The 14,306-nt window shown below is 38.4% G+C and overlaps 2 protein-coding genes across 2 annotated transcripts in view; one reads left to right on the top strand and one right to left on the bottom strand.

Moving 5' to 3' along the window:
* Positions 1–14,306, top strand: part of LOC131688324 (rap guanine nucleotide exchange factor 4-like) — a 491,347-nt gene that overhangs the window by 234,263 nt on the left and 242,778 nt on the right. The window lies entirely within an intron of this gene.
* On the bottom strand, positions 7,481–8,226 carry LOC131693722 (perlucin-like). The gene is made up of 2 exons (XM_058981808.1): positions 8,095–8,226; positions 7,481–8,027 (listed from the first exon to the last, which is right to left on the bottom strand). Exons 1-2 carry the CDS (start codon positions 8,197–8,199, stop codon positions 7,644–7,646), a joined length of 489 nt encoding a protein of 162 aa, XP_058837791.1. The 5' UTR covers positions 8,200–8,226; the 3' UTR covers positions 7,481–7,643.

Raw genomic sequence — 14,306 nt, 5'->3', positions numbered from 1 at the left:
CCGTGTATGCAGCTCACCTGGGTTCGATTCCCAAACCCTGACATAGGGTTAGAGATCAGTTTGTCTTCACATCTCGCCCTGAGCAGAAGCAAAAAATCGTCCCGCGCAAGTGAAACAGTCAATTCTACCTAAAATCAATCGGTGCCTATCACACAAGCAGTCCATATAACAATAGCCTATACCTACTGTGCGATTTAGTGATGAGTGACGGTGCCCAGCAAAAAGCAACCCAGATACGGCCGAACTGTGTTGCTGTTGATTTTTCGAAATGCCCCGTAAGACCAGCCATTCGGGAAGTGGAACAGTTATTAAAAGTGCACATGAAACTCAATCTGGCTGAAGTGAAAACCCTACAAATGCATCATATCAAACATTGCGTGCTGATTTCGTTCAAGAACATTAACCAAGCTGAGTCATTCGCCTCGCGAAACAACATGCAGCACACCGCCGAATGCGGCAATGTTAAATATAGCATTCCCGTATACATCGAGAACGGCGCTGTAGAAGTTCGTGTCCATGATTTGGCTACGCGTACCCCTGACGGCGCGATTAAAAAATGCTTGCAAAAATACGGAGAAGTAGACTCCGTTACACATGAGACTTGGAGGAATTTTTTCCCGGGCATCCCTAACGGTGTTCGTATGGTGAGAATGCGTGTGACCAAGCCAATTCCCTCATACATAACCGTCACAGCGTTAGGAAGTGACGATGTTCTCATTCATCAAACATCACTAGTCACGTACCCAGGGCAAATTCCTACGTGCCAGTTCTGCACGAAGAAGCTGCACCTCGGAAAACCTTACCAATCCAACTGAAATCAGCCCAGAACCATCTTACGCTAAACCACTAACAGCTGCAAAACCAACATCTTCGGATCAAGCACGAACAACCAGCAACAACAACAACGAAACGAATACCGAAAAATACGAACATACAATGACGACCGGTAAGAGTAAGACACAAACTGGAACATCTGACCGCGAGCAGCAGGAAAGTAGTACGGATGAGGACATGGGCATGAACGACAACGCAAAAGAAGACAAACGGATCGAACCTCAAATGGCAGTGGACAACACTGGCAATATTTCGCCCCCTAGAAAAAGGATCTCAACACGCAGCAGAAAGCTGCGTCTAAACGAGACAAAAAACTTAACATAGTTGTTTTTTTATTTATTGTAAAAAACGAACAATCGGCCTCGTTGAGCTGCCGCATTTGGGCCTAAATAAATTTAATAATTATAAAAAAAATAGGGTTAGAGATTAAGGTTAACCCGAAAAAAGAGGCGAAGGATCATAAGGTTAAATCCTCTATAAAAAGCTTTTTACTATTAGTTTCTCCATAGTATTCGTGACATAAAATCGGTCACGTGATCAAATACGTTAACATAGAAACGTTTGTGGTTTTTGCGATGATATTATACATATGGTCATGCATGCGAACATGCAATCGGGGTCATCCGCGCACAACTACGCCCACAATCTCGCATACATATAAACAGTGATCAGGTCAATATGTTAGCACTTACGATTGTATAAACGTGGTCTCAAGTGCGATTATACCATTATACTAACGCCTGTTCCCACACTATTATGAATCGGTTACGTGTGGAAGGTCCTCCTACCTTTGGTCCAGCAGCCTTCCATCTCCGTCTAAAAAACGAAACATACTCATATATTTATTTATTTATACTGGTCTTCGAGTTACTCGTACAGACAGCTCCTTAATTAATATTAATTTTATGTTTAAAGGTTAAAGGTAAAGACTACATAAATAAAACTACGACAGCATACATTGAACGGCTTGTTTTGAGAAAATAGAGTACGATACATCGGTAACCGAAAGAAATCAGTTCGTCTGGTGGGTCTAGGCGGTACGTTGAATCGGAGCTGGCTACGCAACTCCTGGCTATCTATTTTGTTTCCCAGAAGATCAAACACGAAGAGCCGTTGCAGCATTATCCTCCGACTTGCAAGAGTCGGCAAACGTAGTAGATTGCATCGATGTTCATAGGGCGGTAGACGAATAGGATCAGTCCAGAGCAGAGCGTAACGAACAAAGTGACGCTGAATTCGTTCGACGCGGTTGATTTGTACAGAATGATAGGGTGCCCACCAACCCTCCCGCAACTTGACGTTTAGCCTAAGTTGCTAGAAACCACCGTGTTTCGAATGATGTCGCCACCATAGAATGCCGTCCACTAATTGTGATACTGTAAATTTCTATGCAAGAAAATAATTCCGTGGCGTCTTTTACGAATTCGTTTTCTTTATTTACATTCGGAAGAGGTAATCAAGATGATCATTTCAAAACAGCTTAATAATTTTATATAAATACAAACAAGTTAATTCGTCATTTTGGAGAAAATTGTGCTGAATGTAAAATGCATGATTTGATTTGAGTGCGCTTCTAGTGTGAATGCTTTCTTTTCCCGGCGCCCTTGAAACATCTTTCGCATATGACAATTCTCAAATGTTTGTAGTTAATCCTTTTAAATACATTTAGTATTGTAATTATCATTTTCACTTCGCATTTAAAAAAGGCGAGATTGACTTCGATTGTTTATTTCTGACAGCGTAGCATCTAACTAATAGGCGCTGCGACATTTACGGTGCAAAGGTTTCCACGAAATTCAGAAGTCATTTTTTATCGGAGAGGGAGAAAAACAGTCCAGTATGATGGTGTGTGTTGTTTATATTGCAATACAAATATTACTACCTAATATCTTAAGACTAAATGAAGGTGCTCACTAATTAGTATAAACGCCGCTTGTTTGTATGCTGATGATTCCAAAAAATCATGAATCATATAAAAATAATGCGTTGGAATAAAGATGCATTATTTTTATAACAAAACATCACCAAACCCCCAAAATATCTTCAAAAATGAATTATCGGAAGTAAAAAAATCGGAAGAAGAAAATTTTCACTGTGAACAAGTTTACGCTTTTTTTAGGAATTGCTCTTGAATAAAGATTGATCCGCCATTTTAGACCCACAGACCCAAAATAAGTGGTTTCAACGATTTGTATAGGAGCTGTCAAGTTGTTCCCCCTCTGGTGCCCACACAAGTACACCGTACTCGAGAATGCTACGTACAAGTGTGCAGAAGAGCGATTTTAGGCAGTAGACATCGTAGAATTGTTGCGTGTTTCTTTTGATGAACCCCAATACGGCATAAGCCTTGGGTGTAGACATTGCAATGTGCTGCGTGAAACTCAATTTGCTATCAAGAAGAATGCCTAGATCCTTAACTGTGTTTACACGGTTGATAATGCTTGTCGACATTCTTTTATCAAACGTTGTTAAGTGCCTGTTACGACAGAACGAGATCACATTACACTTTTGTACATTTACTTCCATCCCGTTTTGTGTGCATCAATTTAGCAGCGAATCGATATCGGCTTGGAAGGCACAGCAATCGACTGCCGAAGAAATTACACGAAAGAATTTCAGATCATCCGCGAACATGTACTTAGGGTACAGTATAGTGGAGCACAAATCGTTTACGAATAATATAAACAGTAACGGGCCTAGATGACTTCCCTGGAGAACACTCGACTCGATCTCAAACGGAGATGATCTCATTTCATCGATTCGAACGTACGCATAGCGTTCGGTGAGGTTCGACAATATCCACCGTGTCAACCATTCAGGAAGTCTAAGTTAGAAGTCTTAGGGCACGCGACACACATACCCTCGCAACAACATCCATAAACATATAAAAGCTTGAGCTCTCCGCGATAATGCACCTCCAATTACGAAAACTCTTTTTGTGTTGCTGAGCAAACCCCTACGTGATGCCTCACAAATTATTTGGATTGACGGCTCTAAATCAAGAATAACCAATCGAAGTAGCTTTGACCACATGGGCCGACTATAACGGTTCTTGATGCCCCCGGGTACTTGCAAACAATATACTTTTTACAAGCTTGATTTCAAATTAAGGGCATGGCACTCCCATTGACTGCTATTGAATTTTAGTCAGATCAGACTTTTGGTTCCTGAGGTTGGTTAATGTGGTCATACAGGATTTTCCATATAAACCGTTACAATCGTACTATGTGAAAAATCTACTAAAATGGACATCAAATTGCTTCGATTTTCAGATCTAGATCGCTGATGGTCAATTGAATCGACAATTACGGAAGTCCCGGGGTTTTGGCATATTCCAGAATAAAAGCCATATCGGTTATTCGGTGGTGACTGAACCGATTTTCTTGAACCAAGTATCAAATAGAAGATATAATCAAGCCGTCCCCCCACCTCTTTCGAAATCTCCTTAGCCACACCGACTACCATAGAAAGTTCCGGGGAAAAAATGGCCATCTTTTTAAATTACCGGACGCACCTCAGTTTCTCGGGGATGGTTAGGCCGATTTTTACAAAATTAGGCGCAAATGATAGGGATATTATCTTTATATACTGTTATAAGACTTCGTACAGATTGGTTACATGGTTCCGGAAATAACGACTAAATAGTCCAATCATATATAGCAGCTGGAACAATATTTTTTGAAGGGAGGTCGCATTAAATTTCAGAAATAGAATTCGTACGTAGTATTTTTTCGAAATTTTATTAATTTCACGAAATGGCGCTCATTTTAGTGGAAAAACGCTGAAAATGTCACAAAAATTGACAAAAATTTGACAAATTGACACAAAATTGGAGAATTAAAAAAAAAACAATAAAAAATAAAATCCTACGCACGTCGCTTGAGAAATCAATTCTGAATATGCCGTAAAAAATTCAAAACGATAGAAAATTATTTGTTCGAGTAACGTTGCCGGCCAGCTCCAAAGATACTGTTAATGTTTTCAGTGCGCTCGGAGTGAACGTAAGTTACTTTGCGGCAGAATTGAAAATTAGAACATATAGCAATTATTGTCGCCTGTGGTTTTTATTGTTATATCATTTTCAAGGCCCTAAAGGAAGTTTTGGACGAATAAAATTTTTTTCATTTTTTAAAGATGCTGTAGTGGTGTAAACCCTTAAAATTGTGAGTTCATTCGTTGATTTTTTCTTTTTGGAAAATGCTGTATGAAAAATATTCTACGCTTTCTAAAACATGCTCTACAGTCAGAATGGTCTGATATTTTGTAGGAAATATTTCATGTCTGCGAAACGTGTAAAGTTTCATAAAAATCGAAAGATTACCGGTAACGATTTTAAAGATTTTCTGACGAATCTTGGTGGAATTCCTTTACGGTGTTCGGAATGCTAGTGTATATTTGCTATGTCCAGTATGTTTTTATCTTTCTTATAATTCATTTCAACTATTTTTTGCTGCTCTGCTCATGACTGTCAGAATATGTAATGGCTTTTTTTAAATATATTGTAGTATACGAGTCGTACGTTCAACTAGTCTTAAGCTTGGACAGAGAATGGGCAAAAATCGAAAACGAAAAAAGCAGTTTTTTTCCACACCGTGTGTTAGATCTTCATAAAAATCAATCAGCTTATGTAGAATGTTGTTATAGTAATGCTGATTAATTTTTATGAAGATCTAACACACGGTGTGGAAAAAACTGCTTTTTTCGTTTTCGCTTTTTGCCCTTTCTCTGTTCAACCTTAACTGAATGAATCTATAATTAATGTACAGAACTCGCACATTCATATATAAACGTTCGAGCTTTTCGCGATAACACAAACCCGACAAACTTAATCATTCACACTTATCTACGCCCACTATCTCGCAATCATAGAAACGTTCCTCAAAATAAATCAGCATACACCGTGAATTGAATTAGTTCGTAAAAATGTGTTCGTTATTTGAGATCATTCGCTTTACATTCTTATTTCAAATAATTTCGTCAAAGCAGTTCACAAATTTTAATTAATATAATTTAACAATATTAATATTTTTGGAACTGGCTTGACAAATAGATGATATAAATGGATATTTGAAATCCTTTTTGAAATCCAAGATGGCGACTCCCGGTTTAGCAATATTCTCCATAACCCTAACAGTATGGATCGTTTTGGAACGGGCTGGACGAGTAGATGAAGAAAACGGATGTGTGGTGCCATTTTGAAAACCAAGATGGCTACTTCCGGTTCAGTAAAGCTCTCTATAACCGTAACAACAGAGGTATTTTTTAAACTGACTTGACGAGTAGATGATGTGACGGCTTTTTAAAGTCCAGCATTGTGACTTCCGATTAAGTAAAATTTTCTATAACCATTTCATCACTATATCTATACATATATATCTACTACATAATTTTCGCATACTGGAAATACTCATATTGTTGAAGTTATAAAGAATGTATCTAAACCGGACGTCACCATCTTGATTCACAAAATGGTTTCAGACATTGCTTTGTGTCATCTACTCGTTAGTCCCATTCTGAAACGAGGGCCATTGTCGAGGTAATAGGGACTTATCTCGACCCGAAGTGGTCATTTTCGATTTTGGAATGGCTTCAGACAGCAATTTTCGTTGTCTCGTCAACCCAATTCTGAAAATACTCAACTTTTATTTACTTTTGTTTAGATAGCTAACAATAGGTATGTTAAATCGTGTACAACTTCATACCGTACTACACGCACACAAACTTTTTTTTTACAAACTTGGTTCGTAAAAGAGTTCGCTATTTCGAATATAGTGCGAAAAAAAAGTTACGTGAATCGAATATTACGTAAAAAGTGAGTTTTTGATTGGAAGTTTCAGCGTAGTATGAGTTTATAAACACTGTCTCATACCGCCAACATATAAACGCCTGGTCTTCCGCGATCATGAATCTTACTCTCCCTGGAGCTACCACTCGAAAATACAGAACTTATATATATACTAGACAACAAGTCTCTGGGCGCCATAGCGGCAGACAGCAGTGAGATGGGGTGCTCACTTTGTTCCATCATCTGAATGGTACACTCAAAATTATACATCAGAATAAGAAGCCGTGGGAAAATTTAAATACCCTCGAAAATATACAAATGGGTACACAGTTGTATAAACGAGTTGAAACAGATGTAGTTTTACACACGCTAGTATTCGTGTCATAAAAACGGCCATGTGATCAAATACGTTAACATAGAAACGCTTGTGGCTTTCGCGATAATATAAATCTGGCCACGCATGCGAACATACAATTAGGATCATCCACTCACAACTAATAAATAATAAAATTTATGATGCGGCAAACAGGGGCCTGAGCAAGGACTTCTTGTTTTTTACCATGTAATAGACCGCAAGGGTGCCCAAAACGAACTTTTTTTCAGCAGATTTGGGCACTTTTGGATGTCTTGGATTCACGAACTCATTTACTTTTAGACTCTGTGAAAATGAATCGGATGAAATCATCTGGTTCCCGCTATTTCGGATTTCCGCAAGTAACATAACAGTATAGGGATACTATTTCAATAAAATACTGGCAAGATTAAAATTCTTGGAATTACCTCATAAGAGTAGTTCTCGTAGTGATGGGACCATTTGGGGACTCCGGAACGGACATTCATTCAAAATTCAAAAAAATGCCCGGGTATTTTTTTATCAAATCATTTAACACTGTTACTTTGCCAAGCTCTTTCGACCGTGTATCGTACAGCATAAAGCGATCCCACGAAAATCATTTGAACATTACTTCGATATGTTAATAAAAATCTTTCACTTAGTTTCCAACAAAAATTCATTCACAGAATACTACAAAATCCCCCCATATCTATCCGCTTCCGCATTATCGCAAACGAAGTAATGCTCATTCTCACACGGTCCGTCATTGCCGTGCCAGATCCAACCCTGCTCTGGAATGTTCATCAACGCCAAACAATGCTCGATCCCATTCATGTTGTCCGGTTGCCCCGGTCGCCAGTTGGTATACTGAAGCCGTATTCCGGTCGCATGCCAGATGTACGTTCCTTCCCGGGCAAGATCACTAGCTCCCAGCCAGGTGATGGTGCTCGCGTTGTTGAAGATTTCGGACTGCTTGATCAACTCGACAACGGTGTTATGTTCTTGCGGTGTCTGCACGATAGCGATTCGCATGCCAATGCTGAAACAGTACTCCGTTGCCCGGATCCAGTTGGCCTGATTGAATGGAATGGTAGAATTAGTTCTAAACTCGCCTATCGAATGAAGAATTCGTTCATCTTACTCTGAAAGGAGGAACATAATAGCGTGTCGTGGAGAAGCACTTCATTTGCTGGCCAAGAGCTAGTGCACAGAATACTCCTAAAATCAAGAGCAAGGATCGGGTCATCTTTTTCTATCAGGTTCTACGAAGGGACTGATATCGTGCAGCAGCGAAGTTGTTTATATATTGCTCATTGCAGTTTCGACTGTCGACGAACGGGGAATTTCTTGCAGTATCTGATAAGACAATACACAAACATTCACTTTAGCTACTTTACGTATCCACTTAGCTTACTCCACTTACTATACCTATAAAAACAACAATCAGATAAAATATCCAGAATCAAGAAATCACCACACAATGTATTGTCTAATTATATAACATAGATGTAAGAAGGATCTCATATTTATTTTCCATAGTCCCTGGTCACAAGAAACAGGAGCCGCCTGGGATGGATTTCAAGTCAAACTCAATTGGGAGGTTCGGAGGCTCAAAGCCGATTTGGAACTGGGAAACTAAGCAGAAGTCAAGTTCGAGGTTTTCACGTCCGTTTTTTCATCAAGATTTATTGATTCTGATGAAACTTTATACATTCCTAAATTTCTCCTTCGGATTTTGCGAACTTTTTACTTATTTTAACTAGGATTTCCGACTGCAGAAAAGACATTGATATCTTTTATATATTTATTTACAGTTCTGAAAATATGATCAATAGAGCCTAGCCAATTTTTAGCTATATTTCTAGTTGTACTAAATCTATATCCGTTATGGATACACAACAGTCTCTAGAAACCATGATTGAAACAAGATGAAGTTTGGTTAACATCCACAGATTCATTTTGTAAACGCCGAATATCATATCTTACATATAAAATTGCATATTAGACGAGTAAACAAATATCGTTTACACTTCTAATACTCCAATCCACCCTTGAATTCACACCAATTTTCCACTCTCCCACGGCCAAAACCTCGATCAATCTGGCAACGGATGGGCTCACAGCAGCAGGCCGGGTCGATTCTTGTTTATTGAATAGCCCTCTATCCGCCGCCCGGCCGTCCGTCAACAGAGATGATTTATTGGGCGGTCGAAATCCCTTCGCCACTTCATCGCAGGCGTCATGCGTCTCCGTCAATGAAAAGGGCCAAAGAAAAAGCGCAGTCAGCTGCTGACGTCGTCGGTTCGGTCGGGTTCGCTAATTTGCCATCACGACCAGCATTCTGCCAGCCAGCCCAGCCAGACAGTAATTGGAGAACGCTAATTAATATGGCACTCAGTGGAATGTTTGTTTTAAATTGATGAAATATCTCCTACCTCCTTCCCCCGGCTGCTAATTTTGGAACAAGCTCCGCACCATTAGTGAGCGAACTGGAGGGGGTTAAATGCGCGGATCTGGTGCACGAAATACGAACGGGTTGGCAAAATTTATTCCGCTGATGGGTTTCTATTAGTTTTAAGTTTATTTATTAGATCTTAATTGTGTTTGGCGTTTTGTTAATTTGAAACATTTCATCAAGTGACACGGGGATGATTTTTCGGTGCACAATTTGGTACACAACGTTCAGTGAACCTTCTAGACTGTGGGGTTTTGTAACACTAAAATTTCTCAACTTATACTAACCCAGCTTTTGCTTATCTGAAAATATACGAAGTGAGGAAAAACTATTACCGGTTAAATAGAAGAAAATTATCGTTAACATTTTCCCAATTGATTTTTACAACATCGAACGAGATCGTTTGCAACTCCATTTTGGCGAAACAGACACAATTCTAACATGAGCGAAATATTCCAGTATACGTGAGAGTGGTATTGACATCGTTTCTCGTCCCCGGTGCTAGCACGAATTCGATACAGAATAGGTACATGATTTGTATAGCCAACGGGTGATAATGTTCCCAGCGACAATTGCATACATTTCACAGGTACGGGTACCTACCAACCATCAGAGAAACAACATGTGTTGTGAAGATATTCGTCGACATTTATCCTCCCGGGAATTTTCACACTCGCGTCCCAATCTGCAGAAAGGCGTACAGAATGTGTTGTAACAGCACAGTTAAAACTGATTGAAACTGAAAGTAGGTAATTGTTTGTTTTTTCACATGCAATTCTAAAGCTCATGGATATTACATATTTGTTTTCATTCAGCTCGTTTATTTGATAGGCACAAATGCGTTAGCTTGGCGGTGCCAAATTCATTTTTTTTTACATTTTGGATATATTAAAACTAGGAGGTTACAATTTTGAAATATTTTTTAACAGCAAGCGGGATTTTTTACAGCTATCTTAAAACTATAAATTCAATGGTATATACAACAGTGCAGCTATCTTAAAACTAGGAATCGAATTTAATATACAAAAGAGGGAACATAGGCTTTTTGCCTTTTTCATATAGAAAGGTTATGCAATCGCTCTAAAAATCGTCAACGCAATCCCGGCCCGGAGAGCTGAATGTCATATGCCATTCGACTCAGTTCGTCGAGATCGGAAAATGCCGGAAAATGTGTGTATGTATGTGTGTATGTGTGTACAGGCCATATTCGATTATCCGTAGTCTCGATTATTCGTAGACTCGATTATCTGTAACTCTTTATCCGTAGAAAATGACTCGATTATCCGTAGTCCGACCATACGAAGAAATTGTTTCGATTATCAGAACATTACTTTTTTTCAAACTACATTACACCTCAATAACTTATTATTTGATACCAACTACAGTTTCTGAAAGAATAAATATTTTCTAAAAAATAATGAAAACTTCGTAGAAATACAGAAATTTAACTTATTTATCATATAATTTTAAATTCGATTCGACAACTCACATATTTTTGTATACCAATCAATTACAATTGATACTAACTACAGTTTCTAGAAGACCAGAATTTTATGCTCTCAAAATATTTTCACAAAAATACGTAGAAATACAGAAATTTTACATTTTTAACAACAAAAACTTTTTTTTCTATCCCAATATTTAAATACAAAAATCGATAGAAATTGATATCAGGTATAATTCCTGGAAGCACAAAATTTTAAACTCTCGTAAAATTTACAATAATTTGGAAAATAAGGAATTTCATTCAAAAAAGATGGGTGGGTATTGTCTGCGACATAACCGGAGAGATGTAGAATACATAAGGAGCACGTTCTTCAAATATGTTGATATTCATTGGAATTTTCGGACAAAAGGTGATTTGGGCGAGGAATATTTCAAATTATTCTTTACAAAAATGATGGTGGTCCTGAAAAGGACCGTTTTTGTTGGCGTTGTTGGCCTTGGTGGGGGAGATGCGCTGGCTTCGATTCTCGTTGGATGCTTCTGACTTCTTACTATTTCCGGGCTTAGCTGTTGTCCAGGAGGCGATTCTGACATGATTGGTGTAGGTGTAGGTCGTCAACCGGTTATAATTTTTCAAGCGTTGTTTACATTTGAAATTAAACCACTGGATCAATTAAAGAAAGTATTGGTCTGTGATATGAAAAGTACGAAATATATCTTCGGGTTTCTGCATTGACGTTTTTGACAAATACAAGATCAATGCATGTGCCTGCAAGTGTAGTTGCTTGTGATGGATCAGAGAAGCTTGAGACATTCATTCATAAAATGAACAAATTTCAAATTCTCTTGTTTTGAAACATCTATGTTGAAGTCGCCTGAAACGACCATTGGAACATTCTGATTTCTAGATTAAATATTCTACATTAAAAGATGGGTGGGTAATGTCTGCGACATAACCGGAGTGTCGTAACTACACTTGTGACGTTAATCCAAATCTAATGATACGCAACGAAATTACGTTTGCATGTGAAATTTTCAAATGATTCGTTATAATTATGGTTAAAAATTCTAATTGGGAATTCTTTTCCATCACCAACTATTTTTCTTTTTTCGAATCTACAGCATTCTTTGAAAATATTGTTGAAATGTTATTGATGAAAAATTGAAAATGCGTTTGGCAACACAGCTCACTAAATTGATGGTGGGAAGACGCACATTCGTTTTGATTATGCTAGTATTAGTAGCAGAAAAGAATGAAAAGGCACATGGCCCGAAAACGAGCAAGCGAGAGAGCGATAGTAGTTCGTATTCGCTCTACTAAACTAAAAAAAAAGAGGGGTGGGTAATGTCTGTGACATAACCGGAGCATCGTGACTTCACTTCGAGACGTTAATTTAAATCTAATGATTTATGCAGTTAATCAAAGGAGGCTGCCAAAAAGTTCGAATAAAAGCACGCGACTAGTGTATTTTGCACGTTCTATATTTTATCAATACTAGAGAGGATCGATAAAATAATTCAAAGTGTAATAGCAACATGCAATTGTGGCAACACTGGCCATGAGATGGTGGGGGAACACGCACATTCGTTTTAGTTATGATCTGTTATGATGGTATTAGCAGCAGAAAGGAATGGAAAAGCAGTGCACGAAAACGAGCGAGAGAGGATAATTTAAATTCTCTTTCTATCCACATATCGTATTTCTAATCTACTTGCTGAAAATTGTTAAACACCTCAAATGGATATTTCAGTTCAACTCTTATTAGAACACAATTAATTGGTCCTGTAAAGAACCGTTTGTTTTATTGCGGGAGCATAATTCAGACGCACTCCCCGCGGACACGGTGAGCCAGTTTAATAATACAAACCGACCAAGTAGGCATCGTTGGCTTCTCGGGGCATCATTACGACTGAGCTTTGTAAGCGTAGCTCGACTTTGCAGTCCTGTACAATCTCACGAACCAGACGCTGGAACGATAGCCTACAGATTAGTTGCCCTTTAGTTGGGGCGAAATTCTTGCAGGGCGACAGTTCCGATGAGGCACCAGTAGCTGGGGCACTTTTTCCGTCCGTCGCTATTGCCAACTGCTTTCCTTCGGTGGACTGGCTGCTTGCTAGTACTTGAACGAATACGAATGATGAGAAAAACCGACCGACAGATATTTATATAATCGCGCTAATATGCACTACTATCGCTTTCTCGCTCGTTCTCGTGCCGTGCATGAGCCTTTCCTTTCCGTCCGGCTTCTAATGGCCTAACCAAAGGAATATGCCGTCTTTTCCCCACCAACTGCTCTCGTCAAGCAACCCAATGCGAATAATCATAGGAACAAACATGTAGTTGACCTATATATAAACTTTTCATTATTTTATTGTTCGGTTGGTCCACCATAGTGACGGCTGTGTGCGGGATGGGCTGAAAATTTTCACTTTTCCGAGTCGTTTTCGAAAGATTTTTCAAAACACAATTTTTTGTTATTAGTGCATGTTATACATACTTCAAATTTTAATACAGCATAGAGGAACATATTTTCAACAAATTGGCCTAAAAATCAAATCATTCTGTTAAGTATGTTAAAAGTTATTAACGTTCAAAATCTGACGCGGCGCCGCAGCCGATATTTTGAAACGGGACCCCTATATTGAAAGCTTAAATGTATTCTACATTAAAAAAGAAATATTTCAATTTAATGCAGTGTGCTATAAAATTTTATCCGCCTATTTGATGGGCTACAAATTATAATTTCCTTTAGACGCCAGCTATAATTACTGGAAGAACAAAATTTTAAAATCTGTGATTTTCTCTGTAATTTGTAGCATGAACACAAGGACCGATTTTGGCAGCTCCATTATGTATTGAAGAATGACCAAATCTGAACATTTTTGTTTCATATTGATTGGGACTATCTAAAATATGATATAAAATCCTACACAACTCTTCGGAGTCGGTCTATTATCGTATCAGTTAATTAAAAAATCGAAACTTTTTAATCACTTTAATAACACGCTATTTTAAGACATTTTGAATTCTTAACACACTTTTGTAAAAGCCATTCGCTTTAATTCGATCATGTAACATAAGAGAACTAAATCAGATGACTTTGTCTTAAATTTGGCTGGAAAAAACGGGTCAAAAAACTGACAAAATCTGTTGTAATTCTGTGGTGGACAAACACGGGGTCTAATACAATAGGATCTTCACTGTAGTTAGTACATTGCACTGCTCTGAAAAGAACAGCGCTAATAATTCTTTACGAAGTAGATGCACGGAACAGCCTTTAAGACCAACATTGGTCCTTTGCTGGACAAACGTTGGGCGACGCCAAGCAGACTGTTCAGCAGGCGTCCATTATTGGACCTGTGTTTGTTTGGGTTTGAAACAAATGTTTGGACTTCTTAGTGGAATCTAGCAAGTTGCTTCTCTTAGAAGATTCCCGAAGTTTTGTTGTTGT

Source organism: Topomyia yanbarensis, chromosome 3 (genome assembly GCF_030247195.1).
Source record: "Topomyia yanbarensis strain Yona2022 chromosome 3, ASM3024719v1, whole genome shotgun sequence".
Lineage (NCBI taxonomy): Eukaryota > Metazoa > Arthropoda > Insecta > Diptera > Culicidae > Topomyia > Topomyia yanbarensis.
Note: the sequence above shows the minus strand (reverse complement) of the source record. Positions and strands in the feature narration are given on the sequence as shown.

What these genes read in the sequence shown, in the direction of transcription:
- LOC131693722 (XM_058981808.1), bottom strand. Translation starts at nt 8,199, where the DNA reads ATGACCCGATCCTTGCTCTTGATTTTAGGAGTATTCTGTGCACTAGCT. An exon ending in ATTATGTTCCTCCTTTCAGA is followed by an intron (nt 8,028 to 8,094) that starts GTAAGATGAACG and finishes CCATTCAATCAG; the next exon opens with GCCAACTGGATCCGGGCAAC.